The sequence below is a fragment of the Eurytemora carolleeae genome, unplaced genomic scaffold, assembly GCF_000591075.1.
Source record: "Eurytemora carolleeae unplaced genomic scaffold, Eaff_2.0 scaffold983, whole genome shotgun sequence".
Taxonomy (NCBI): Eukaryota; Metazoa; Arthropoda; class Copepoda; order Calanoida; family Temoridae; genus Eurytemora; species Eurytemora carolleeae.
In genome coordinates, this window is record NW_019397015.1 from 106,660 (window position 1) to 132,749 (window position 26,090).

At 31.1% G+C, this 26,090-nt stretch overlaps 2 protein-coding genes across 2 annotated transcripts; both read left to right on the top strand.

Annotated features, from left to right (window-relative positions):
* The first annotated feature begins 967 nt into the window (after nucleotides 1-967).
* LOC111711132 (uncharacterized) lies at nucleotides 968-6,785 on the top strand. Its single transcript, XM_023485390.1, has 7 exons — nucleotides 968-1,134; nucleotides 1,245-1,317; nucleotides 1,385-1,436; nucleotides 3,235-3,332; nucleotides 3,523-3,577; nucleotides 3,887-3,963; nucleotides 6,701-6,785. Exons 1-7 carry the CDS (start codon nucleotides 1,056-1,058, stop codon nucleotides 6,783-6,785), a joined length of 519 nt encoding a protein of 172 aa, XP_023341158.1. The 5' UTR covers nucleotides 968-1,055.
* Nucleotides 6,786-7,386: 601 nt separating this feature from the next.
* Nucleotides 7,387-24,886, top strand: LOC111711133 (uncharacterized). The gene is made up of 13 exons (XM_023485391.1): nucleotides 7,387-7,487; nucleotides 14,738-14,805; nucleotides 15,223-15,310; nucleotides 16,828-16,854; nucleotides 17,106-17,161; nucleotides 18,161-18,253; nucleotides 18,786-18,868; nucleotides 20,106-20,185; nucleotides 21,981-22,054; nucleotides 23,036-23,063; nucleotides 23,144-23,222; nucleotides 23,930-24,027; nucleotides 24,756-24,886. Exons 3-13 carry the CDS (start codon nucleotides 15,258-15,260, stop codon nucleotides 24,835-24,837), a joined length of 753 nt encoding a protein of 250 aa, XP_023341159.1. The 5' UTR covers nucleotides 7,387-7,487; nucleotides 14,738-14,805; nucleotides 15,223-15,257; the 3' UTR covers nucleotides 24,838-24,886.
* Nucleotides 24,887-26,090: the final 1,204 nt, after the last annotated feature.

Below are 26,090 nucleotides of genomic sequence, written 5' to 3' on the forward strand. Positions count from 1 at the left end.
TTTTTCAAAATTTGAAATATCGATAACGAAATAAATTACGTTTTTTGTGATTAAGAAAATATCTTTGCATGGTTTCTCTTAAAAAGTGACCCTCGTTAGTATTGCTACAAAACAATGGAGGATAATGTCAGAATTGTACAATTTTTAAGCAACCATAACGACGATATCTTCTATGCCCTTCTATGCCCTTCTTTTTAACTGAAGGGGTCTAAAAATTACATTTGCTAGTTTTTAAAACTTTTATTTTTTGTTTCAGAAAAATATTGTTAACACTCTTTTCTGCAAAAATAATGGTTAAAGGTGAATTTTTTAAAAACATTGAATATAAATACATTTACAAGGACACCCCCCCTTACCCTACCAAAATCTGATCTTATAATCTTAGTTTTCGCTGCAAAGGAATTTTACTAATTTAACCCCTAAATCTTTGCATCCTGGTAGTTTGATATTTCAAATTTAAATATTTGATTTTATATAATTCATAGATATAGTGTTCAGAAAATCAGAGTAATTGGTCCAAAAACTCCTTTAATGGGCCCAACATTTTTCCTATCCAATTTTGATTTTTTTTAAAGTTCTACATAAAAAAATATATTTAGCCATTTAAATTTTGCACCTGTTGTTAAAAGAAGTTCTGACGCACAAAATGATATTTTATAATTACTGTTACGTCCATTGTGTACTGCAAAATCATTGTACGCAGAACGCAAATAAATTTTCCCAGCAAATCACTTGTTACTTTTTACAATTTTTCTGCATATTTTCATGCTTTCATGGCCAAGGTTGCTGAGCTTTTCTGCACAATTTCTGCAGTTGCATTTAGGAACTGCATACGTAGAGTGAAATGTGAAGTTGCAGTTAGAAAATGAACACTTGACATTCAATTTAAACTTCAAAGATAAAAAAATAACTTCATCTAAAAGCTAAATCCTTTTGATTAAATTCTTTTTTTTTGGTAAAATAAAGAAAAATATTGCTGTTTACATAAATTTTTAAAACTAATTTATTTAAACAAAATGGCGTCTTTATTTTTCAAATTTCGTCGATTTTGTTAGATGACGACATCAGGTTTCTACCTGGCTGTAGACAACCTTGCGGTTGGGTTTGGTTGGAGAGAAAACCAGCAACCAATAGGTTAAACAAAAATGTTGGACTTTTTAAAAATAAAATTCAACCTTAATCTTGTCTTTAATGCCAATCACCAGTTATAATTTGTTTTTGTCCTGGTAATGTCCGTTATTTAGGTGGAAGTGTAATGAGTCTGCAGGCTCTAGCCTGTTTAACCATTGAGGAGATGATTAGAAAATCTACGGATAGGTTTGATAAATCATAATTTTACTTTATTATGAAATCAATTCTAAACTTTTAAAAATGTTTTCTTTAGAGTTAAAGATCCAGGCTGCAGAAATTTAATCAGCCTTACTCCAGAACAACAGGTTTTATTGTCACGCGACTTCCTTTTTAAAAATTTGGAACATTTGAAGACTTTTAACTGTTCTAAGACTTAAAAAATGTTCGACAAAATTTTAAGAAGTTTTACAACATCTGCTTTTCTTGCAATATGTAAAATTAACCCCTGCTAGAAGATACATATTTGCATGAGCGGAATAAATAATTATCCAGCAAATCATGCAAATATTTTTTTTCTAAGGGTTAAAGTTTCATATACTGTGGTAGGCGTTTATATCAATATAATGAAGACGACTTTTTATTTTAATTGTTGTCAAGCTATTTTTAATTACAAGTTTACAAGTAATCAAAGAGAAGTTTTTTTAATTGCCAGCTTCCATGTTTTGAGTATCCATGCTGTTTAAAAGCCTAATATAAATCATAATTGAAATCGAAAGTCATCTTCATTATATTGATATAATCGCCTAACACCGTAGCATAAGAAAGGCAAATGTTTAGCAGACAACATTTTTAAATTTGTAAACCCTCACAGAATTTTGTGGAATCTTTTCTAACCTTAAAAGTTTTATAAAACGAACGAAATCAAATGCCCAACATTGTAACGTATAGCATTTCAACATACAATGATACCCAGAACACAATTAAATAGAAATACGATATTATAGCAATGCTTAAGTATATTTCATGTTGATACAAAGCAAAAGGTTTCTATAAACGCTTATTAAATCACTAATTTAGTGAAATTATGTCTCATACTCATTGGACTTAATAACGTTATAACGCTATTTCAGAGTTTTCTGGTTATCACTGTTCTAAGTGGCAGAGCTGTACTCCCAAGCTAGTGTAAATAGATCCAGACTGGGTTTAAAAAGTGGGATGAATGTTCAAGATTGGGTCGACAATACCGAGTCGCAACACCGCCTTTAATTTCATCTCGCTTATACTATCTCACCTCTAAGGGAAAACACTTTCACCCCCTTTATATTCGTGCAAAAGGAATCAAGTCTTTGCCACAAACTCAAAGGAACTGAGTTCTAATGATGGGGATCAATTTTAACTTGTATTTCAGGTCATTTATTTAATTCTATTTTCGTTGTATCTTTCATCCCCTTGATTCTTTTATTTCATATCATGAATTTCCTTAGAAAGGGGAGGCCTCACCAGCCCCCTCGTTCAGGAGCTCGGGGGGGGGGCCTGGGCCCAGGCCCCCTGTCTAATCCGCCCCTGGCTGAGTAGCATCAGTAAAATCTCAAGAAGACATAATCTGACAGTCCTAAGAAGCTCTATTAGCCACTCTCCATAGCACCAGTCAGAATGTGCATGCTCTCAATTGACTGGTGGGACGTTGAGTCCTTTCAATTTAAAACTATGTACTCACTTATACTTTTGTATATGTACATTTTACTTACTTATACTTTTGTACTTTTTTTAGCTTTAGGATTTAAAACTTAATTGGCAAACTTCCCATAGATTTGTGAGCGAGAACCTTAGAATCCCTGTGAGTGAAAACTAAAGATAATTTTTGCCACAAGGGAATTTTCTTTCTATGACTGCCCCATATATTTACACATACAGTGGTACCCATAAAACTATGGAATAGGAGGACGACTGTAAAAACTCATATTATGAACTTGAAATGAAAATGAAACAATCCCATTTGACTTAATAAGTTGATTTTCAAGCTCTTACAAACTTTTTGGTTTCCAATCAAATATAAAATGTCAAAAACTCATCAATTTGATTAAATGTCCTCTGCTCGTTCCACGGTCTGAGCATCACTTTATGAAAATAAATTTATTTCATATAATTCTGCTGTTTGTTTAGAATAGAGCTGAGATAATCCACGAGTATGTGTCTGATCTCTGCCCAAACCTTGTGTCGGAAATCCTCGAACGAGTTCTTTCCTATTCCGGGGACAACAGGTAATAAATTCAAGATGGCGTCTTTTCAAAATGGCGTCCTTCAAGATGACGTCAGTAAATAAGATTAATTTTATTTAAACAAAGATAATTTCAATACAATTACAAGATTGCAAACGTAAATGCAAGTGTGCCTGAAAAAAAGATTGGAAATTTGGGACAATTAAAATAATATTAATAAACTTTTTTGTAGGCGGAAAGCGTCTCCGATGGATATATGGGTTCTTATTCATCCAGGATTTAAGCAGGTAGTATCTACTGCTTAAAAGTGCATTAAACGTGTAATAAAATATAATTCAGGAATCATACTGTTGCAGCCTTCATTGCCTAATTAAAAACAGCTGTTCGTTTGAGAAACATTTTAGTTAACCATCTATATAGGTTGTAAAACTAAATAGATCAAATTGTACTCATGCAGATAGATTCATTCAAACTTTTTAGTATATAGAAATATATCAGACGATTGATTAAAGGGTGCCATTATGAATCAGACATGCATAATGGAAATTACGCAATTACAGTCTTTGAAATGTGAAGAAAATAATTTGTGTTTTTAGTTAAAAGTTCCAAGAAGAGATGAAAGAAGTTATCCTTTACCAAATACTCACAAGAGTATTATTGATTGTCTTTACAGGTAGATAATATACTGTAGGCATTCTGGGGGCTTCGCGCCACTCTTTCTTTAATAATTTAGATTTTAATGTTACTTTTATGCATCCAACACATTTTCTAAGATTTCTTTAATTTTGACCTGTCATAAACCAATAATTCTGGCATAAACCTGTCATGATCCCGATCACTCTTTATTCTTCGTACATTATAAAACTAAAATTTTGCGGATTGCGTTGTTAACATTGATGAATTTCCAAACAAACATTATATTTGACCCTTTTTTTCGGTGAAAATATTTTCAGTTTCGATCCGCCATTAACCTTCTCTCGGGTTATGTCAGATAAACAGTAAATACATTTTTGACTTTTTCTCGTATCTCGTCAGTCTTCGCCTGGTAAAAACTTGTACAGCAAATTATAGCGGATTTTTTGTAATGTCTTTTTAACTAGCAATAGTAGCTTTAAAATTCGACCCAGCCAACTTCATCAAAGCTAAATAAATCTTGTTTATGATGACGCTTGACCCAAAGTAATAAAAGAGTATGTATATGTATTTTTTATTTTGTTTATATTTTACATAATCAAATCAAATCATGATGGAAAATGAACATTGGTCATTAATTCAAGTAATTGTCTCAAAATAAGGAATAACTAATTCACACTTCTTGTTATTATTTTAAAGTTAACATTTCTTGTTTCAATTTATAATATTACTTATTTTTATTAAATATATGGTTGAGATTTCGGCTTGGATTTACAGATGCTGGAAAAAAATAACTTGGGTCAAGTATGTGCAAGTGTTAGATTTGTTACAAATTTCCCCTGTATTGATATTAAGATGTAAGTACCTGGAGTACTTGAATCTAATGTATTGATGTTAAGGTGTAAGTACCTGGAGAACTTAAATCTAATGTATTAATATTAAGATGTAAGTACCTGAAGTACTTGAATCTAATGTATTGATGTTAACATGTAAGTGGCTGGAGAACTTATATCTAATGTATTGAAATTAAGATGTAAGTGCCTGGAGTACTTGAATCTAATGTATTGATGTTAAGATGTAAGTACCTGGAGTACTTGAATCTAATGTATTGGTTTCAAGATGTAAGTACCTGAAGTACTTGAATCTAATGTATTGATGTTAAGATGTAAGTACCTGGAGTACTTGAATCTAATGTATTGATGTTAATATGCAAGTACCTGGAGTACTTGAATCTAATTATTGATATTAAGATGTAAGTACCTGAAGTACTTGAATCTAATGTATTGATGTTAAGATGCAAGTACCTGAAGTACTTGAATCTAATGTATTGATGTTAACATGTAAGTGGCTGGAGAACTTATATCTAATGTATTGAAATTAAGATGTAAGTGCCTGGAGTACTTGAATCTAATGTATTGATGTTAAGATGTAAGTACCTGGAGTACTTGAATCTAATGTATTGATATTAAGATGTAAGTACAAAAGTCTAATGGTAAAAACTTTCATTCACAAATTTTAAAAATCGTTAAAAATAATAATTTTATAACATCTTTATATTGCATAATGCATATTCTTCTACACATTCTCTAAAAAGGTTAAAAATACAACAGCAACATGCAGGGTGAGTAAAAAAATGTAATTATCACGAAAAAAAATCTTGCAATGCTTTCATTTAAAAACAATTTTATTTTAATAAAGTGTAACGAAAGAAACATTAAGGCTTGAACATTTTAATACAACGCAACGTATAGAATTTTTTTTTCAAATCATTCTTAGAAACGAAACGAATAAACAGTTTTGATTGTCAGTTGTAAAAAAGTGTAACAAAAAAGTTTTCACAATAACGTTTCGATAAATCGTAACGTAAGAAAAGTTGCATTTTAGTAAAATTTCTAAACGTAATTAAAAGAGTTTTTATTGGAAAAGTTAAGATAAAACGTAACGTTAACAAAAAATATTCTTTGCACTGAAATGCATTGTTACGTATAGAACTATGCCCCAATTGACGTTTTACGAAAGCAAAACGTTTGTTATCTTCTAGATCTTAAGCCAAGTGAAAATGTAACGTTAGGTCTCTGAAAATATTTACCTTGCATGAAAGTGGAACGTTAAAAAATTGTAGTTATAATACATCAGCTTTAACGCAACGTTGGGAAAGTTTTTTAAAACGGGAAATTCAAAAGCGTAACGGAGCTTACTGTTTTTCACTAACATTTACTAAAGCTTAACGTTGTATAAGGTATTCAAGTGCAGAGAATTCATAACGTAACGTTACTCTATGCCATAAAATTTCATAATGTGCAACGTAACATTTCAAACGTTAATACTTTTGATGAACACTATCGTAACGAAAGCTAAAATCTAGAAAAATCAAAACGTTGACATCTCTAACCTGGAGTACTTGAATCTGATGTATTGATGTTAACATGTAAGTACCTGGAGTACTTGAATCTAATGTATTGATATTAAGATGTAAGTACATGAAGTACTTGAATCTAATGTATTGATATTAAGATGTAAGTACCTGGAGTACTTGAATCTAATGTATTGATGTTAACATGTAAGTACCTGTAGTACTTGAATCTAATATATTGATATTAAGATGTAAGTACCTGGAGTACTTGAATCTAATATATTGATATAAGATGTAAGTACCTGGAGCAAATGAATCTAATATATTGATATTAAGATGTAAGTACCTGGAGTACTTGAATCTAATGTATTGATGTTAAGATGTAAGCACCTGGAGTACTTGAATCTAATATATTGATATTAAGATGTAAGTACCTGGAGCACTTGAATCTAAGTGGACTGGATGAGCACTCAACTCCTCCTGATTATAATGATTTCAAACACAGGTAAAGGAATTAAGTCTTTTCCACTCAATCAAATTATTTTACTATACTTCATTCATACTCGTAGCGTCAGTATTGAAATTTTATTTTATTTTTTAGCAAAAGGAATTGAGTCTTTGCCACATACTCTGATTTTCTAATCACGATATCTTTGAAACCAAATGTTCCCGACCTTAGATATTTTAAAATATGAATTCTGTTAGATCAAATAAGCTGAGTTTGAACTATTAAAGGTTTACAACATCGGGTTCTGAAGATATTGAGGTTTAAATATTTGATTTTGTTCCAAATACTCAATTCCTTTGAAGAATGATAATTCCTCTTATAAACTTTATTGAGGTTAGATTCAATTAACAATATTTATTTTTTATAACAATATAAATGTACACCAAAAAAACCCTCAGAAGTTGATAGTTTATAAATGTTGAATAATGATAATAATAAGTTGAATTGGTGCTGAAACAAATTGTTGATGAAAATTTAAATCTTTAAAGAAGGTTTGTGTCAGGATGTGACTTGGTTAGGGGTTTACAGTTTATTTCAGGCGATTGCACAGTGGGATGATGAATAATTCCTGTCATAGCTGAATTCCCACGCTAGTGTATTAAAGAGAGCTTCCTGAGTTGACCAGCTTGAACCTCGGAACCCTAGTCAATAATAATATCTGCCGGGCAGTCGGGAATACATGCAGCAATCTCAAGGAATTCAGGTACAAAACCATATTTCAGATATATCTGCAGGGTTCCCAAAAAACATGGGAATTCAGTGACGAGTTCGATATCGTCTTTGTTATGAATTAGCATTGTAATACCTAATTTTAAAAGCCATAATATTATTATATCTTCTAGAGTTTAATCTATGAAAAGGGTAAATGGCTATAAAGATGTGTCTATAATGTATCAGCAAGATGAACAGTGAAATTTCTTGTTTTACTAAGTACACGTACACCCTTATGCAGTCAAAACATAAACAAACAAAATGTGAACATTGCGACGAAATTCTTACAGATTACATCTTTTTCAGTATCCTCAGTAGGTATCACTATACTAAATCTAAGAATTATTTGAAAAGACGATATCCAATTCGTGACTGAATTCTTATGTTTATTGGGACTCCCTGTAGTAAAGATGTTAATATTGTTTTCTCTTTGATTATTGAAAATTAATTATTTTTAATTGTGGCTTCTCAATGAAGTGACATTTGATATTTCATACTTTGACTATTTGATCAGGTATATAGAATTCATAGTTAAAAATATGAAAGGTCTTAGACATCAGGTTACAAAGATATAGGGATTAGAATATCAGGATGAAATAAAATAAAATATTATATTTCTAATTGTGAGATAAAATCCAAAAATCAAATTTTATTTTCTAGTTCAAGCATTGTTAAAAATTATAAAAATAGTTTTTTTCTGTATTATGAAATATTACATTTCCAAATTTAACAATATTAGAAATAAAAAATTATCTTTCTTCATCTTTCTTAAATTTGAAATATGAAAAACTAATCATTTCAAACTAAATTGAAAATTATAATTTTTTCGTATGATACACTATTGAGACATTTTATGTGTAATAAAACATTTTCGTTCTAATATTAGAAATATTGAAAAATAATGAAGCATCTTTACTATATTAAACAATGTTGAAAATTAAGTTTTCATCTTTACATATTTATGATAAAATATTGTCTTTACTGAATTAGAAATATGGAAAAATAATGCATTTTCTTTTTTATTTAAAACTGTATATAATAATAAAACAAGACATGCATATATATGTTGCGTATAGGAGGCCAAATGGCTTGACCAATTGGGCTGAATTTTTTTGTGGACACTCATGGGTGGTCGGTAGGTTTTAGAGGCAAAAAATTAGAAATTATTTTTTCAAAATTTTTGTTTTCAAAAATTTTTTTCCACGAGCAATGCCGGGCCTCTCAGCTTGTCAAAAAATAACATAAAATATTTTCTTTCTTATAAGTTAAAAATTTGAATAAGTTTAAAATATTGAAAATAATTTAGCATCTGTGCAATTTTAGACAATATTTTAAAATATTAAAATATGTTCATAATGTTTTTGACAACCATAAAGTAGATTTCAAAGAGTTTTAGATTTCATTGATAGATGTACACTTGTTCAATAGATGTACCTTGTTCAGGGTGTCCCAATAGATGTACATGACTTGTTCAGGGTGTCCCAATAGTTGCACCTTGTGCAGGGTGTCCCAATAGATGAACAGTTTTTCAGGGTGTCCCAATAGATGTAGAGTTTTTCAAGGTGTCCCAATAGATGTACAGTTTTTCAGGGTGTCCCAATAGATGTACAGTTTTTGAGGGTGTCCCAATAGATGTACAGTTTTTCAGGGTGTCCCAATAGATGTACAGTTTTTCAGGGTGTCCCAATAGATGTACAGTTTTTCAGGGTGTCCCAATAGATGTACAGTTTTTGAGGGTGTCCCAATAGATGTACAGTTTTTCAGGGTGTCCCAATAGATGTACATGACTTGTTCAGGGTGTCCCAATAGTTGTATACTTGTTCAGGGTGTCCCAAAAGATATTCACTTATTCAGGGTGTTGCAATAGATGTACACTTTTTCAGGGTGTTCCAATAGATGTACACTTTTTCAGGGTGTCCTAATAGATGAGCACTTAAGTTCGTCCCAATAAAAGCGGGAATAAAGTGACGATGTTGAATTCGTCTTAGAAAATGACTGTTGGTATATTATGGTAATGCTATTGCTGTAAAGAAACGAAGTAAAGTTGTTCCTTTTTACTCTTCATCTTACATAAACTACAGATATATTACAGACTCATCATACAGAGTTAACCACTAAGCATGAGACTGTGAGGACGAATTGAAAATCTTCAAATATGACGGTACCAAGTTTAAATTAAGTCTTTTGCCTATATTGGGGATCTTACAATGGCGTATTCAATGATTTGGCAAAAAAAGAAAGAAGTTTGAAGTTGCAGAGAATCATGAATATGAGAAAACATGCAGTATAAATTCCGTAAGTCGTCCCTGAAGTTTCATCCTTTGTTGGTAACCCTGTAAGCAACGTTTTAATTCAATGAAATATATTCTATGCAGCTGTCACGTTATCATGCCCATTGAAATTATGTAATACAGCGCTAATTATTAACAAAGACGATATTTAGTATTCGTCACTGAATCCCCATCTTTATTGGTAAATCCTGTCAAAAATATTAAAACACGAGTCAAATTTTGGAGAATGAACGAAGTTTTTATAGAACGATGATGGGGACGTTCAGAAAACAAACGAACAACGAATGAACAAATTAAAACTAACGTTTTTTTAACGAAAAAACACGAACAATTTAAAATCGTTCAAATGATCTTGAAAAAATTATGTTTTTTATTGAACTTTCAAAAAAGAAATTTGAAAAAACGATTTTTTATTTTTGCTAAGCATAGTTTTTTTCCAACAAACTTTTGATAAACAATAGTTTTTTTACGAAATATAAAATAATTTTAAGAACGAACGAAATCAGTTGGGTTTAGAAAGATTTAAAAAACGAACAAAATGGTTCGTTCACGAACGATGACGGAACGACGGAACGGAACTTTTGAACAAGAAGATTTCAATTTATTTGACAGGCGTATAATACATATCGTTTGTAGGAAATATTTCATTTTTAACAGAACCACACTTGTGGTATTTCAATTTCTATTCATTTCCTAAAACACAAACAATATCTTATAATTTAATATTTATCTTATAATATCTTATATCTTTAACGGATCTAGGAATCAGATATCTGATCGGATTAAATGAATATTTAGGGTGCGGGGTCCAGTTCTTATAACGGATCTAGGAATCAGATATCTAATCGGATTGAATAAATATTTAGGGTGCGGGGTCAAGAGCTCCATAACGGATCTAGGAGTCAGATATCTGATCAGATTAAATGATTATTTAGGGTGCGTGGTCCAGCTCCTATAACGGATCTAGGAGTCAGATATCTGATCGGATTAAATGAATATTTAGGGTGCGGGGTCCAGCTCCTATAACGGATCTAGGAGTCAGATATCTGATCGGATTAAATGAAACGGCTCAAGATCTTTCTAGAAACAGGAGACCTGGATGCCTTCAGCTCAGGGTAATTAAACTCTAGTTTTCTAGTCCTTATATCGTTGCAACCTAATGTCATAGATCTTTGTTTTCTTTAAAGTGAAGTCATACTAAAAATATTATCAAAGGCTCATAAAAAGATGGTTGCAAAGATCTCATATAAAGATGGTTGCAAAGATCTCATTTAAAGATGGTTGCAAAGATCTCATTTAAAGATGGTTGCAAAGATATAGGGATTACATTTTTTTATAATTCCCTCCAGAACTTGGCAGTTGGCACCCGTAAATTATAAGAAAAAATACAAAAAACTGATTTTTACAATATTTTCTTGCTTTACATTAAATTGATATGATTGTTTAGGTAATTGCACTGATTGATAAGGTAATTGATCTGATTGATTAGGTAATTGATCTGATTGATCTGATTGATTATGTAATTGATCTGATTGATTAGGTAATTGATCTGATTGATTAGGTTATTAATCTGATTGATGAGGCAATTGATATGATTGGCTATGTAATTGATCTGACTGATTATGTAATTGATCTATCCTTGATTATGTAATTGATCTGATTGATTAGGTAGTTTATCTGATTTATTAGGTAATTAATCTGACTGGCTAGGTAATTGATCTAACTGATTTTTTAATTGATCTATCCTTGATTATGTAATTGATCTGATTGATTAGGTAATTGATCTGATTGATTAGGTAATTGATCTGATTGATAAGGTAAGTGATCTGATTGATTAGGTAATTAATCTGATTGATGAGGCAATTGATCTGACTGGCTATGTAATTGATCTGAATGATTATGTAATTGATCTATCCTTGATTAGGTAATTGATCTGATTGATTGGGTAATTGATCTATCCTCGAATAGGTAATTGATCTGACTGATATTGAAAAGCTGTCCCTGCACACTCTGACCCTTCTCCTCATACATCTAAGTAATCTCAGGAAATTTAATCATTTTCCATTCAAGAGAAATAAATTTACCGCTTTATTTATTTACTTTTACAAACCCTATCTTTTTTCTCTAACTATCTATATAAATATACTTTGCTTGTATGTTTGTTAGTTGGTTTGTGTGTGACCAATAAACGCCAAAACGGCTAAACTGTTGGTGGGACCTCACATGACCCCAGGGAAGGTTTGTGAATGATCCACGATTTTTTTATATAATAGAAGATGGACGGGAAGCGCTCTAAAAGCCTAGTACTAAAAAGCGTTGTGCACTAGAATGCACAGGAATTAAGTCTTTGCCACGAAGCTCGAATTTTCTAAACCCTATATCTTTGCAACCTGACGGTTCTAACCTTTGATATTTCTAACTTTAATCAAGTCGCCATTGGGTCGCAAAGTTAAGGATTAGGAAATCAGAGTTTGGGGCCAAGACTCAATTTATTTACAAGAAAGATATTTAAAATTGAGCTATTAGTCTTACATATTTGAAAAGTCCTTGAGAAATTGAAATATTAACATGTTTTGCAAGATAATATTTTAGCAAATATTTTTTTAGCATTTCTCCGACCCACTTTTTAAACTTATTGAATCTTTCCAACACCTTAACCATAAAAATGAATGGTCAACTTTTGAAAAATTAAGCAGACCTTGAAAAATTGAAAATTCAATACTTTTTTCGGTTCTTTCCTAACTTGAAGGGCAATATCAAAGACAAAACTAGTCCAACCTGGATAGAGGTAATGATTCATTGGTGATTTCTATTTTTCATCTTAAACTAACACATCGTGTATCATGTATGCATTATGCAGTACCTTTTTTTAAATTCATACAAATTTATTCGACCCAGCCCCTCTTGTGAACACAGTGTTTAGTGGACCCAGCCCGTCTTGTGAACCCAGTGCATGTTTAGTGGACGAAGTGGACCCAGTGAGTTTTATGCAAGAAAGGAATTGAGTTTTTGCCAAAAAACTCGGATTTTCTAACCCCTATATCTTTGCGACCCGATGTCGTAGATCTTAGATATTTCAAACTATGAATTCCGTTATATCAAATAGTCGTAGTTTGAAAAATCAAAGGTTTACACCATCGGATTGCAAAGATTTAGGGATTAGAACATTTAATTTGTGGCTAAAACTCAATTCGTAAACCTTCTATATTTCAAACTATGAAACTTTCTGCTCGATAAAATAGTTTGAAAATGTTAAGTTTTGAAATAAAATGAACAAAATGAATAAAATGAACCAGAATCCTGGAGCATAATCATCTGCATGAAGCACTCTGGCTTATGAATAAAACAGGGATGCAATCAGAGTAAGCTATTGAAGAGAGTAAACTCATTAAAGGGATCATAGTTAAAGGATTACAGCTATTAAAGGGATTACATTTATTAAAGAGATTACATTTATTAAAGGGATTACATTTATTACAGGGATAACAGTTATTAAAGGAATTACAGTTATTAAAGGCATTAAAGTTATTACAGGGATAACAGTTATTAAAGGGATCATAGTTAAGAAATTAAAGCTATTAAATGGATTACAGTTATTAAAGGAATTACAGTTATTAAAGGGATTACATTTATTACAGGGATAAAAGTTATTGAAGGGATTACAGCTATTAAATGGATTACATTTTTTACAGGGATTACAGTTATTAAAGGAATTACAGTTATTAAGGGATTTCATTTATTACAGGGATAACAGTTATTAATGGGATTACAGTTATTGAAGTTATTAAAGGGATTAAAGTTATGAAAGTAATTAAAGTTCTTAAAGGGATTAAGGTTATTAAAGGGATTAAGGTTATTAAAGGGATTAAGGTTATTAAAGGAATTAAAGTTATTCTGGCGTGGCTTTATTTCCAACGGACAGAAACCAACATACGTTTCATCCGAACTATAGCTATATACAATTAGCTAATGAGCACAGGACAGAACAACTTACAATCCGAGCTTAGCTCTGCAGGGTCCGTATCAGAACTGAAGGGGTTACATCAATGAAACTATCCATACTCCGAGCTACTGCGCCCATGCTGGTTACAGTACATCTGAAATAGAATGTTTAAGAATTGAAAGAAATGTCTGGACCTATATGATTATCCAAATGTCGTAGCTAATATTATTATTAAATGGAAAGTTACCTCCCCCCTCTTTTTAAGGGGGGGGGGGTAGGTCTTAGTACCCGTAACCCCCTTGTTAAGTCCCATACCCAGCTGTAGTTGAAATTCATGAATAAATTTACAGTTTTCCTTTAAAACAAATGTTCTTGCAATGCATGACAATTTATTAAAAACAAGGAAATTGATAAGGAACTGAATACTAACCTTAAAATTAATATTTATGATTTCATGATTTTTTAATGCATTCATGATTTAAAGGAAGTAAGTCTTTGTCACAAGCTCTGATTTTCTAATCCATAGATCTTTGTAATCCAACGTCGTAGACCTTAGATACTTTGTTAGATCAAATAATCAAAGTTTGGAATATTTAAGACTTAAACCATCAGGTTGCAAAGATATAGGGATTAGAACAACTGAGTTTGTGGAAAAGACTCAATTCCTTAGTCTATCCTTTTGAAAATCAGACATCCTGTAAAATACATTTTCAGACATTTAAGTTTGAAAATGATGTGTCTTAAAAATTTTCGATACCTGAAACTGATTTTTGAACATTTAAACCTGAAATTGACATTTTCTAAACATTTAAACCTGAACTGGTACTGACATTTTCAAGACATTTAAACCTGAACTGGTAATGACATTTTCTTGACATTTAAACCTGAACTGTTACTGACATATTCTAGACATTTAAACCTGAAACTGACACATTTTGTAGATATTTAAACCTGAACTGGTACTGACATTTTCTAGACATTTAAACCTGAAAATGACATATTTTCTAGACATTTAAACCTGAAACTGACGGGCTACAACGGTCGAGGCCCCGCACAGTGCAGTCCAGAGTACCTTGGTAACAAGCAGTAATGATAATATTTGAAATTAAGAATAAATGAAGGAACCGTGTAATTGACCAATTGTTTTAAGAAAATTGTATTCCCATCTTTTAAATTGTAAAATTGTTCAAAATTCAGTTCTAATATTACTTTTTTGACGGTTGTCCAAGTCCTTTGTCCAAAAATTAACAAATACATTTTTAGAGTTTGTCCAAGTTCTTTGTCCAAGAATTAACACATGCATTTTTAGAGATTGTCCAAGTCCTTTGTCCAAGAATTAACAAACACATTTTTAGAGATTGTCCAAGTTCGTTGTCCAAGAATTAACAGATACATTTTTAGAGATTGTCCAAGTTCTTTGTCCAAGAATTAACAGATACATTTTTAGAGATTGTCCAAGTTCATTGTCTAAGAATTAACAAATACATTTTTAGAGGTTGTCCAAGTCCTTTGTCCAAAAATTGAACAAATGCATCTCTGCATGACTTGGCCTGAAACTTTCTTCCCACTTAGTAGATTCAGGTAATTGGTCTTTATTTACACAGAAGAATAAATGTTGTATAGGTTAAGGGGACTGTATGCAAAATTTTAAGTGACCCCCCATGCAAGAGGGCATTGCCAGATTCACAACGGTACCATGAACACCTTTGTGTGTTCGTCAAGTGCAGAAATATATGTATATAAACTTTTCAATGCCAGCTTGCCTTTTATTAAGCTGCGTACACAGTACTGCGCTGTGTGCAAACTGAACGATTAACTTAGCGTACACAAGAATTTGCAGCTGAACACAAGCGGGTTTTGATGCGTTTACACACATATATCTCTGTACTTAAACCACACAAAGGTGTAAAGGGTACTGTTGTAAATCGGGCATTGTCCTCTTTGCGTGGAGGGTCACTTGAAATTACGATTTTAGTCCCTTTAAACTTTTGTTGGGTTGGAGATATTCAATCTTGATTTTGATAAATATTTATAATTGCACCATTGTGAATCGATGTTTGATTTTGAAACATTTTTGTTAAACCCCTTTTTAAGACTCTTGAATGTGGTGTCTTTTTCCAACGTTACTATTTTCTTTAAACCTCTTTATTAAACTTAATACAAGATAAATACATATAGTTCAGCTGAAATTAAATACACTTTAAAGGAGAATAGGCCCCTCTTCAGTCCATAAAGTTAATCACAATTATGGATCTGGATCTAAAGTTTAAACAGAAAACCTGCAAAAATGAACACAGGAACTCAAATTCAATTTCCAAGGAAAAAATGGCGGGGAAAAAATAGGGAAAAAATAAATAAAAAAATATTTCTTCAAAAAAATCAAGGAAGACATTACCCACCATAATATCGGTACAATTTGTGCTGGACATTAGGAAAACCTATATTTTTCAAAAAAAAAGATAAAAATGCATTTTGAAAAAACGTTCCCAGAGTTAATCATAATCTGACCTCCATGCAAAATCTCATGAAAATAGCTCCGAAAATGAAGGCGTGAATCTACCTTGAAAATTTTTATCATTTGAGGGGATATTTCCTCTTTTTAAATTTATAAATAAATGATTGTTAAGATAGCCGGTGCTTCAAAGTGTTTTACATACGTACATTTTATATTTTGAAATTAGCAAATAAATAATACATAACGAAAACACAAACTAATTTAAAAAAGAAAAGAAAAAAGAAGGAATTAAACAATAAGTGGTGAATTTTAAGGAATGAATAAATCTTGAAAACTTTTAATCCTAGTATTTTCGAAATTTGGTTGGACATTTTGAATTTTAAATCTATAACTTGCAAAAAATAGTTTTTTTTTCATCTTATTAGATTTGTTTTTCGATAAATCTCCATCATCTGTTTTGGCCAGACCCCGCAGGAAGAATATATTAAGAACTGCTTTACCATGTTTTCAAGAAAGTTTGAAAAATGACGAAAACATTAAAAATCCTTCAGGTCTTGGATAAAGTTTGAGGAAAATCCTTTGTAAAAATAAAACTTTTAAAAAGTTTAACCATCAAAACTTATCAGAATGTTTTTTTTTTCAGGGAAATTAGTCATCTCTCAATATACAGGAGTGTTTAACTGGAAGCAACAAATTTGTATTCATGTTTTTGTGAGAGGATTAATTATTGCTTTTTTTTAATATTATTGAAAAGAAATTCATTTTCTTGTAAATCTTAAAAGAAAAAATTCTTTCATGACTAAACTGGGAGCTGTAAACCCAATTGTCATATTTAGATAATTCACGAACTAAATGGGTGATTTTTTTCTTGTATCTTATTTGTTGGTTTTCTTGTATCTTATTTGTTGGTTTGAAAATCAGAGTTTCTTCTGTGGACAACTTTGATCTTCCTCTTATGGCCTTTGGACAAAAACTAGGTAATAATAATGGAAAATGGAAATAAAACGGTGGGGGGGGGGGNTTATGTACCAGAGGCTCAGTTTCATTTGCCATAATACTTTTGCCATAAATACTTTTGCCATAATTACATTTGCCATAATACATTTGCCATAAGTAACACTTGCCATAAATTACACTTGCCATAATGGTTACACTTGCCAGAATTACACTTGCTATAATTACACCTGCCATAATAAAAATTAAATTTGGTTATAATTAACAAACATATATGTATAATTTTTAATTAATTACAAATTACAAATATAATGCAGAGACAGTTCATTGAGCTATCAGGTTTAGGTACTATGGGAAGAGTATTATACTGTAGGACAATATTAGCAATCCTCTCATAGGTTTGAGGAAGAAATTCGGGTTCGAATTCCAGCTGAGCACATTTTAATCGAACATTTCCAATATTTCACTTCTGTAGACGAGGCATTGGCTACATATAGGTGTAGTTGTTGCTGTCTCGAACTGGTAATCATGGCAAATGAAACTGAGCCCTTCTAGACATTATTTTGTCATGCAAACAAATAATCGTTTAAAAGTAAAGTTTTTCTTTAAATAATGTGAAATATGTTAGGCGATTTTTCAACCTATAGCTATGGCTAGTGTTGGTTATCGTTTATGATATTTTTTTTGGCATATATTTTATCTCAGAGTCCCAATTTGGCATCTAGTGTAAGGAATAAAAGTGTTTTAAAAATTGTTTATTCGAAACATTTGTATAAACTTTGACCAGGGAAAAATTATGCAAAAAAGACAAAAGTGTTTAAAAATAGTTTTTGACTCCTTTTTTACTTTTTTAATGATAAAAATTCTGCAAAGTTTAATAAAAGCAAACTTAAACCGAATACAGTTTAAAAGTGTGGAAAGTTTCATAAAAAGTTTTTTTTTTAAACTAGCAAATATTTAATGCAAATAATGGTTATATTAATCTCATATCCTATTCCATGATACATGCATGTGTTTTTTAGTTAAACTTGAGTTGAAGAACTGTACAAACTTCCAGTCAGGAACTGCTTTAAATATTAGAAAATACTGCACTGCTTTACAAAGCCTTATTCTAGGTAAGCTAAGTATTTGGGGTGATTCGCTTTATTTTTTAAGCAGCGTGTTCAGGGGGGGGTAGTAGTCCTCTTGACCCCCCATGGAATCTCATGAACAAAGCTTTAAATGCGCATAAAAAGTAGTTCAAAATATTTTTAGTTTTAACCTAGTATTTCATTTTTTTACTTAAATCCCCAAACTCACAGACAAACAGACAAACAAACAGCAACAGAAGTTAAAAATAATTGTGGTAGTCGGGCTGCTTAGTGAAGCAAATATTTTTTCCCTCCTTATTCCAACATCTTTTACCGTAACCTCTTATAGAAATTTATTTTCTAGCGGTAAATTTACTAAATCAAGATTCCATTGAAACATAAAATTTAATTTGAGAATTTTGGGATAACAGAGTTTTATCCAGATTTGAATCTTGCTAAAGCAACCATAAACACTTGCCACAAACTCTAATTTTCAAATTCTTATATCTGTGCAACTTTTATATCTCAAACTTTGATAAATGAATAAATAATCGTTTTATTTATAAATAATATTTAGAGATAGACAGTACTGACGCAAATAGTAATGCTGGGCTTTCAGAAGCCCTCGGAGATCAAAATATTCTTACTCTTCAAAACCAGGCAATAATTTCAAATTCTTCTTACTCTGTTTGTTTGGAAATATTTATAATTTTTATTTTATATCCCCTCTTAATCACTTTATCGTCCTGGCTAACTTCTTTATTGTTCCGGATCCATCCAAAACTGTAAAGTATGTATTTTAGCGAGACTTGTTTTAAAACAAAAATTTCAAATTTTCTACAAAAAGACAAGTTTAAAACTTTATTCTAAGTTTTTAGTCATTAAATTTATTCACATAAATATCAAATATTACACATGAATTTAAAATTAGATTGTTCGAGCCAAAATTTTCCTATACACTTTCTACTGAAACTTTATTACTCCTGAAAAATATTAAAGGGATTGTTGGCTTAATTTCATGTGTAAACAATATCAGACTCACAAGGGTATTATTTAAACCTTCATATGACCAAGAAAAAATGTGATATTAATTTTTTCTTCTAAACATTGATAAAGGAATTGAGTTTTTGCCACAAACTCTGATTTTCTAACCCCTATATCTTTGCGACCCAATGTCGTAGTTCTTAGATATTTCAAACCATGAACAATGTTTGATCAAATGGTCGTAGTTTGAAATATCAATGGTTTACACCATCGGGTTGCAAAGATATAGGGATTAGAAAATTTGAATTTGTGGCTAAAACTCAATTCCTTTAATTATTGTCATCCTGTACATGCAGATTTGTGGAATTATGCAGTAGGCGAAGGATAAATTGTTAAAATTAAACTTGTTTCAAAACGATAATATTATTCTTTTTCTTATTAATATAAAGGTTTAACGGGTATAGTTGATGCGTTCACAGTCCCTTTAACTTTGAAAAAATGTTGAAGAATAAGAATAAGAAATGTTTAACACAAGATGAATAAAAGATACAGATATGAACAATATTAGAATTTATAAACATTAAGATTAAGTTTACATTTTGCAACTTCTTAATATTCACGGGAATACCTACACAGGATAAGACTTCAAAGATAATTACTGTGCAAAATTCATTTAGTCTTTTAACTAACTTTAATGGTTCTCTACAATTTTAGGTTGTCATAAAAGTCTAATACTTTGTGGGTAACCCTTGACATAAAGTGGTTTTCACAGTTAGAAATAAAATGAGATTGAAACTACATAACAAAAGATAGGAAAAGACATTTTACCAACTCTAAACGCTGTACCTTTTCAAAAAATTGTTTCAAAATAATAGGAAATAATTTATTTTACTGGACAGTGTTTGATGTTCAGGTGTCAAGTCTACAGGATCGACTGAACACTCTCCAGATGACCATGCTGAATGTGATGAACAAATATGGAAACCTCTCCAGGCATAACAGCATTCAAGCAAATTCAAGGCGCTCTTTATCAAATATTTCACATTGCAATTTTCAGGAATTTAAACTCGATATTTCTAATTCTGAATCTTTGCAATGCAACGAGATATTGTAAACCTTTGATATTTTTAACAATAAATTTTCATTGGGTAAATGGTCGAAGTTTAAAATATAAAAGGTTACACCATCATGTTGCAACGATATTGGGATAAGATAGTTTAAAATCTAAATCAATAAAATATTGTGCATTCCATTGAATTAGGAATCCAGAAAAAATTATATTGAAAAAATTAATGTATCTAACTATCCTATATATACACCTCTGTTGTCTAAATTGAACCCTCTTTCAGGGGGTTCAGGGGGTTGTCTAAAATCTATGCTTGAGTAGGATGATTTCAATAAATAGTTTCTCCAACATTGAACATGTTATTCTTGCGGAAAGAAAACAGTCTTGACCGTTAATAGGGTCTAAAAAGCTGAGGGGGAGGGTTCTTGTCAATATGAGATCTTAGCAATAAATTATGGTAGACCGTGGATGTTCAAATAATCCTGGAGTATGAAATAGATTCATCAGTTTTCAATCAAATTAAATTTTCAGATCTAATCATTAGTATTTAATCAGATTCTTTTTTACTTCTAAAAACTATAATTCGTACACTTATAACTGTCATTAGGTTGAAGATCTCAATAATAGTCTCATTAAATTCTTGATAATATTGGCAATACATGATAATATTGGCAATACTTGATAATATTGGCAATACTTGATAATATTGGCAATACATGACTTATGCTTCCGAAGTATGCTGGACATGCAAAGCGAAAGAATCTAAGAGAATAGAATATATATTAGAGAGGAATTTACTAGAAAAAAGTGTAAAACGGCCATTTACTGTTTCCATACTGCAGGTGTACTTCACATATTTATGCTATATAACCTTTTGGGCCCTGGAATATCATTTTATAGAAAATCTAAAATTAATGTTAAAAGAAAACCAAATTATGAAATAGGCTGGTTTCATAATTGACCAATGATCATTTCACTTTACAAACGATGATTTTCCGTTATAACTATAAATCAAATGATGTTTTTTATTCACCTAATTCATTATAAAGTTTATTTAACAGCTTTAAAAAATTCGAAATTGAAATGAATAGTCTAGTGAACATACTGTATTAATGTATTCTACTGCATATAATTTGTGAACATTTACATGATTTGTACACTTTGAACTCCCTTTCAGGCTGAAAGGGACTGACAAAATTCATACCCTCTAATATATATTCTATTCTCTATGGAAAGAATACAGGAACCAAAGGCAAGTGAATTTCCCACAAAATTAAACTGAAAAGTTTCAGAAGCGTTCATTTAGAAGATATTTGAGACTTTAACTGCATCCAATCTAAACACTTTCAAGTGTTTTTGCTGAAAGGGAACTGAAGTTTCTGGTTGTTGTAGAGATTAAATGTAAACAGAGAAGCACTATTTTCCTATCAAATTGATGTCTTATGGTGCTTGTATGCCAAAATATTGTTTTTAAAGATGAATTCACAATTTCATTTACTTTAAAATGGAAACTAGATGTAACTTCAGATTTCTCAAATTATTAAATTAGCTGTCCTGTTGATACTTCTTTAAAATCTATTCACCAAAATTTATTCAAATTAATGTGTATAACCTGCTTAGACATGGAAATTAAAGACATTGCAGTTTTTTATTTTTAAATAATCAGTTCCTCAATGATCTAAAATTAAGTGAATACTGTGATTAATGCTGATATGAATATAGATTAGAACACTTACATTTAAAGAATCTGAGTATGGGAAGCCTGCTTATTCTTCTACCTTTTGCACCAAATCTAGGCATGGATAACAAACCAAAGACGAACTGGTGATCCCAGAGTTGCTTGTAAAAAAATTCAAATTTTGAAAGAAATGATTTAGCTAATTTGGTCAAACCATTAGGCTAACTATGGCTAACAAATAAATATACAAATATATACTAAGGAGCGAAGAGCTTTATTATGTAGTTTTAAGATTAGCTGAACAAGGCTATATTTAGTTCAGCCATCTCTTCTATCGATATTTAGTTCAGCCATCTCTCCCTATTGATATATGTAGTTCAGCCATCTCTTCTATCAATATATTTAGTTCAGCCATCTCTCCCTATTGATATATTTAGTTTAACTATCTCTCCCTATTGATATATGTAGTTTAGCCATCTCTCCCTATCGACATATATTCTAAACTAGCCTTAGAGGGCGCTTCGCGCCCATCTTCTAAATTAATTGTGAACATGTTCTCTTTGTGTACATCGTAAAACAAAACAAAAATAATTTGCGGATTTTCACAAAAAATTTCGTGGATTTTCAAAATTTTCAAAAATTTAATGAAGATCGAATTTTGATGGAGACAAATATTTGAAATTTTGATCATTCATAAACCTTCCCTGGGGTCCTTAGATGTCCCACAAAAAATTGGGCCTGATCGGTTCAGCCGTTTTGACTTTTATTGGAAACAAACAGACAGACAGACAGACAAACAACAAGACAAGCCAAATTTATATATAGATGCTGCTTGGCATGCTATCTACTTATCTATTTATACATATATAAAGTAGTAATCTGTGATTGTCTGTCTGTTTGTGTGTCCGATTATAATTCACGAACTTCTTCACCAACTTGCATCAAAGTTTGATTAAGGAATTCGGTAGAATTACGCAAGCTTGGGTCAAAAATTTAAAGCTTAGTGGGGTGACTGTATTTGAGAAAGTTTTGATTTCCAAGAAACGGAAAATTTTTTTTTTAATTATTCAATCTTTTTGATTTGGTTTGTATTCTTTAGTGAAGTTAACACTTAAGTTTTCACTGAGGTAAAATTTTTAAAAAATCATTTTTTAAAATTAATTTATTTCATTAATGAATTAATGTTTAGAAATTATATACTTTTTAGAAGCGATGAAGCTGCTCCAAATCTGACAGATTCACTTTTCCTGAAAATATTTGAAAAAAATAGTTTTTCTAAAGTGCAGGTACGTATTCTTAAATTTCCTTTATCTTTTAACTTTTCTAATAAAACTTGTAATTGTTCAAGATTTGTCATCTTACCTTCTTTAATATATACTTTGCTTGTCTGGCTGTCTGTCAGTTTGTATCCAATAAACGTCAAAACGGCCCAAATTTTGTGTGGGACTTCCCATGTCCTCAGGGAAGGCTTATAGTGATGATCACAATTTCAAACATTTGCCTTCAACAAGTTTTGATTTTCATTAAATTTTGAAAATCCACGAATATTGTTTTATAAAATTCGCAAACTTTTTTGTTTTTTCTTGTTTTGTTTTACAATGTATACAAAGAGAAAATGTTTATAATTGAAATGGAAGATTAGCGAAGACTAGTTTTTTAAATTAGCATAAGAATGAATTTTGTTATTAATATTTGACTTCACCAAAAATTTAAAATTGATCTTTAAAATCTTTAAAACTACATATTTTTGGGTTTTCTTGTTCTTTACAATACAGCTGAAGTAAATTATGGCTGTACATACTCATAAAAATAAATAAGGATGCAACTTCCTATTAAATTATTCTGATAATTCTTTCTTGTTAATTTCTTTTGTCAGAATTAAATATTTTCAAAAACGTTATAGAGAGTATGATTTTGAAATATGATAAATTAAATTAATGAAAACGATATCCTAAACTAGTATTATTAGAAGATTTATATCATGATGTTCTAGGCTATTGAAATCTGGTGTAAAACTCTATCAGTTCGCACAGCAGAATGGTTTGTACATAATTGTACAGAACTAAAGTCTCTAAAATCTCTTTCATTCTGGTGAGTTGGTTTTCTTTGTTTCACTTTATACAGGGTGTCCCAATAAACATGGAAATTGAGTGACAACTTTGAGATCAACAATTTAAATGATTTTTGAGCTAGTATAAGAGTTGTATCTTAAGAGGGAGGGGGTGCATGGCTGCCATGACCCCACCAAAATGGTCTCCAAAAAGCAGGATTTGCTGAATAACCTCTCCCCCCTCAGAAAAGCTATTTTTGCTGTTTTTTGTTTTGTTTTTGAGTTTAAAATTGGATGTTAAAATGTTAATTCTTAAAAAAGACAATCTTTAAGTTGTCAACAATTCCCATGTATAGCGGAAGACCCTACAATTTAAAACTAAAGATTGAATAAAAATTAATTTACTCAATTAAAAAAAATTATTTTTGACACACAAATGCTCTGCAATCAGTCCAAAACCAGATACTTTGGAATCATTTTGAAATACATTTCTCTGAACTGAAATCAGTCTAAAATACAATTACCTGAAATAGATTTTATAAAATGAATCTAAAACACAAAATCAGTCTAAATTAAAACTGTTTGGAATCAGTTTAAAATACAATTCTCTGAAATCTGTCAAAAATACATTTCCTGGAATCAGTCTAAAATACAAATCTCTGGAATCAGTCTAAAATACATTTCTCTGGAATTAGTCTAAAATACAATTCTCTGGAATCAGTCTAAAATAAGATTCTCTGGAATCAGTCTAAACTGCAGTACTATACAGGAATGTGAATGAGGAAGAGCAAGTAGCACTGTGGCGGGAAGGAAGAAGAAGAGAACCTGTTCCTGTGGAAATTGATTTCTAAATTGATTCTAAGAAAATACAACTAAAATAAAATAAATATTTTTCAATTATCCAAGTATTACTTACAGTAGTGTGATTTTATTCTCTTCTAAAAAAGAATAAAATTTCAGATGTTCTATTAATAATGTGTAAACTAGCAAACATTTTTTGTTCTCTTCTTTCTGACTAGAACCTTACTATTCTTCTTGTTCTATTCTACTTTAAAAATTGTTCTATTCTACTTTATAAACTGTTCTATTGTACTGTAGAAACTGTTCAATTGTACTGTAGAAACTGTTCAATTGTACTGTAGAAACTGTTCTTTTCTACTTTAGAAACTGTTCTATTGTACTGCAGAAACTGTTCTATTGTACTGTAGAAACTGTTCTATTGTACTGTAGAAACTGTTCTATTCTACTGTAGAAACTGTTCTATTCTACTTTCTGCCACAGACAAACAGGTCCTTTCTTATTATAGGGAATCTGACTCAGGGATTACTTCAGACACGTATGGACAAAGATGGGTTTTTAATAGTGAAATTAACTAATTGATGGGTTTTGTATATCATAATAGATACAGGTTTAAATGATTGGGCGTGGCTACAAAGTCTTATTTAGAAGTTTAAAGTATATCCCTTACCTAAAAGTACGATATCTAGACTCTTACCGGTCTGGGAATAGAGAAAAGGACTGATTGGTACAATCTCCAGTTTGACTCAAACTTCTCAATAGGTTCAACTCCTTTCCTCTTGTCCTTCCTCTCCTGCCAATGGTGACATGGAAACGCCTCAACACGGAAACGCCTCAACGCAGAAATGCCTCAAAAAACAGAATCAAAAAACTAATTTAATGTCGTCTTCTCTCAACTTAAAATTAAAAAGACCATATTCTAACGATTTTCTCAGCTATGGCCGCAGCGCTCGGCCTCCTAGCCTGTTCTAGCCGCAGCGCATGGCCCCTAGCCTGTCCTAGTCGCAGCGCTCGGCCCCGTAGCCCATCATTGCCGCAGCGCTCGGCCCCCTCCGTAGCCTACGGCGCAACCTAACTTACCCTAAATTAATGGTAAAATAATTGGTAAAATATCTTTTTTAATGAGAGAAGACGACATTAAATTAGTTTTATGAGTCCGTTATTTTGAGACATTTCCGTGTTGAGGCGTTTCCATGTCGCTGACTTTGTATATTTCCAGAATAGAGGAGGAAGATTAATTTCTACCAGGATGAATCAGAAGATCCAAAGAAACTATTAAATCGGGAATGGAAAATGAGGAAAGAAG